This window comes from Belonocnema kinseyi, chromosome 2 (genome assembly GCF_010883055.1).
Source record: "Belonocnema kinseyi isolate 2016_QV_RU_SX_M_011 chromosome 2, B_treatae_v1, whole genome shotgun sequence".
Classification (NCBI taxonomy): domain Eukaryota; kingdom Metazoa; phylum Arthropoda; class Insecta; order Hymenoptera; family Cynipidae; genus Belonocnema; species Belonocnema kinseyi.
The window spans coordinates 31,276,438-31,279,542 of record NC_046658.1 but is presented as its reverse complement, the minus strand read 5'-3'; the positions used below and the strand labels follow the sequence as shown (position 1 = coordinate 31,279,542).

Sequence of the window (3,105 nt, the reverse complement as noted above, 5' to 3'; positions counted from 1 at the left end):
ATGCAGAGTATTTTCAGTATTATTATTGTTGTCGAAAAAATAATGAAATATAGTATGAAATTCATATTTTTACAATTATAAATTATGATCGCTTCAGTTTAATATTAGATATCTCTTCTTTCAATTACAAAAAATTATACTTCTAGTATCTAAATGAATATTTTTCATATAAAAACCTTTTTATGCATACATTTTTCATCATTTGTAAAGTTTATTCACAAGATATTAAGCGAAATTTAATATTTACGAGAATTTTGGGGAAGCAGAGTTTGGAAACAATTGCTGTCAGGGATCTTTAGGTTCATTTACTTCTAGTGACCGCCGGCAGGTTAGATTGCGCTGATTTTTAACATAAGTCCTCTAAACCATACATGGAAGTGCCAACACTATGTTCCTAGCTAGTATCACACCTCCCACTCAATCCCGAAAAAAATCATTTTGACCCTGGTATAGTATAATACTATCGCTTTCTTATTCTTTAAAATTTGTTCAATTTTTGAATCAATTATATTTCATAACAGTTCAGGAACTCTTATTATACACAGTGAAGCTTTTCTGGTTGAGAGAAAATTCGGAAAATGTCAATTCACAACCTCAAAAATATCCTTACTATCAACGCATTATTTCAATAATACAAGTAAGTTCGTAAGTTCAAAAACATATACCATTCTTCTAAACCCTGCCGATGAAAAGGCACTGAAAAAGCACCTTTTTCAGCACCTAAACGGCACTGAGAAGTGATGGGATGATCGTATAACGGTCCTATTGTATTCGCCACGTACCGGGAGGGCAGAATTATTAACAATACCTAGCCGCAACTAAACCGACTCCCTTTTTAGAATTTTCTTCAAATTATTAATACTTTTGTTTAATTTATGAATTTTTCTCATTACACATTTTTATAATTATAACTTATAGAATAATATACTACTTGAAAGTTGAATTAAAAAATGTTATCTGCTTTGGCTCATCTCTTTCCGTTTACAAGATAGGTTATATTCATTCCAATTTTAAAAATCCAAAAGAAAAAGTTAAATATCTGAAATAATCAAAACCCGCAGATTCTGAATTTTTAACCTTCTCGTAGATAATTTCAAAATTTTACGAATTTGTTATTTTTAATCCCTTTCATCTGGTCTACCTGTTAGCTTAGTCGCAGATGTCAGAGTTCACTGATTTTCACTGACAGTATAGTATACACTACTAACACACCTTTTGAAAGATCTCACAGACTGGATTTATTGTGAAAATAGCCTTTTAAAAATTTAAATGGACACTTGAAAGGGAACTCAGGTATAGAAAACTAGAGGTACAGATAGTGCTGATGAATCAACACTCAGTCGGCACTGACCAGTGCGGTTTCTTTGCTTTTTAAGTGCGTTTTCATCGGCAGGGTAGCTTACATAAAGTATAATAGTTCAAGTTTCCCGCCGTAGAAATGCGGCACTGATGAGCTCTACCATCTGACGACGGCACTGTAAAACGATTATGACTAGAGAACCATGCAGAATATCAATCTCAAAGTTCGTTATTTTGTGGAAGATACTTGTTGTGTGGAACGTTCGATTTTCAAAGTTCAACAATGCAGCGAGTACCAATGATTATTTCCCGAAATATGGCACTTACGAGGTAAATTTAATTAATTCCTATGATGCGAAGACATAAGCATTTCAATTAGCATCATTTTTTTTGCTGAATTCGAATGTCGACACTTCCTTTGATATCGGCACTCGCTGCAAAGGGATCGTTAAATCGTTAAAGTATTACGTACCACGCCTTAGGAGGGGTATGATCAGCTATAAATACAATTGCTATAGAAAAAGCATTACGTGTGTTGCTGTTTGGGGGGGGGGGGGGGGGGGGGGGTGTTAGAACCGGTAGGAAAAAGCTTTATGTAATACTTGAACTGCCGCTAAACCGCGAAAGGCTCGTTGTCTGCGCCTTTCTAGTAGACTTCCCTACCGAAAGAAATCTAAATATTCACGAAGATTCTCAGACTCTGAAAAACTTTTAAAGATCCAGGTAGCTCGTTTAAATGGTCTGACCCTGCCGATGAAAACGCACTGATCAGTGCGTACTCAGTGCTGTTTCTTCAGCACTACCTGTGCCGCTAGTTTTCAATACCTGGGTTCCCCTTCAAGTGTCCATTTAATTTTTTAAAAGGCTATTTTCACCCAATAAATCTAATCTGTGAGATCTTTGAAAAGGTTTGTTAGTAGTGTGTACCATAGTGTTAGTGAAAATCAGTGTGCCTATACCAGTGGTTGGCAAACTTTTTGCTTCATTTTCAGGTATGGTCAGGCTCCACCCGACTTAATTTTTTCTACTACTTTTCGGTCTATTCATGTACCTTAGTGTGAGTGAGCTTACTCCAGCAAGGGTCTTTTGTCCACAGGCATGTCAAAGTAAGGAAATTTTAAATCTTTTAATTTTTTAATTAGTGATTTGAAAATAGCATTATCAGCACCTACGAATTTTTCCGATTCCAATGATATATTACTTGCCTAGAAAAGTTAAAAATTTGAAGGAGTTTAATATCAAGAAACATCAGCTTTACAGTCAATTTAATACTAAATACTTCTCAAATTTTCAACCTTTATAGACAAATTAAATGTCTTTGGAATCGTAAAAATACGGAGATTCCAAATATATTACATTCAAGTCACTGATTGCAAAATTACGAATTTTTTAGTGTCACATTTTTTTCCCATTTTCTAACAAAGGACCCTTGAGGAAAGGGGTGGTCTGGCCAAGCTCGCAGGTACTTCCCTGAGAGTAGGTCACAGGGCAGCCAGGGCAGGCTACCCTGCCCAGGGCAAGAGCGTGCCGACCACTGGCCTATACCAATGCGACTAAGCTACCAAGCAGGCCAGCTGAAAGGGATTAAAAATAAAAGTTTTATATTTGTAAAATTTTGAAATTAACTACGAGGAGGTTAGAAATTCAGAATCTACGGGTTTCAATTAAGTCAGATATCTGACTTTTTCTTTTGGATGTTGAAAATTGGAGTGAATATAACATATCTCGTAAATGGAATGACATACGCCAAAACCGACAACATTTTTGAATTCAACTTCAAAGCAGTATATTAGTATACAAGTTTTA

At 35.4% G+C, this 3,105-nt stretch overlaps 1 protein-coding gene across 4 annotated transcripts in view; it reads left to right on the top strand.

The window, feature by feature from the left end:
- Positions 1-1,492: 1,492 nt before the first annotated feature.
- The window catches only part of LOC117167978 (ATPase inhibitor mai-2, mitochondrial-like), a 16,813-nt gene continuing 15,200 nt past the window's right edge, over positions 1,493-3,105 (top strand). The window contains exon 1 of one of the 4 annotated variants that reach the window (XM_033353258.1): positions 1,493-1,629. In XM_033353258.1, coding sequence (XP_033209149.1) covers positions 1,583-1,629 — 47 coding nt within the window. In that variant the 5' untranslated portion in view covers positions 1,493-1,582. Of the gene's footprint in view, positions 1,630-1,905; positions 2,023-2,051; positions 2,208-2,354; positions 2,406-3,105 lie in introns of those variants that run through there. The other 3 variants (XM_033353260.1, XM_033353261.1, XM_033353259.1) reach the window with 3 other exon arrangements.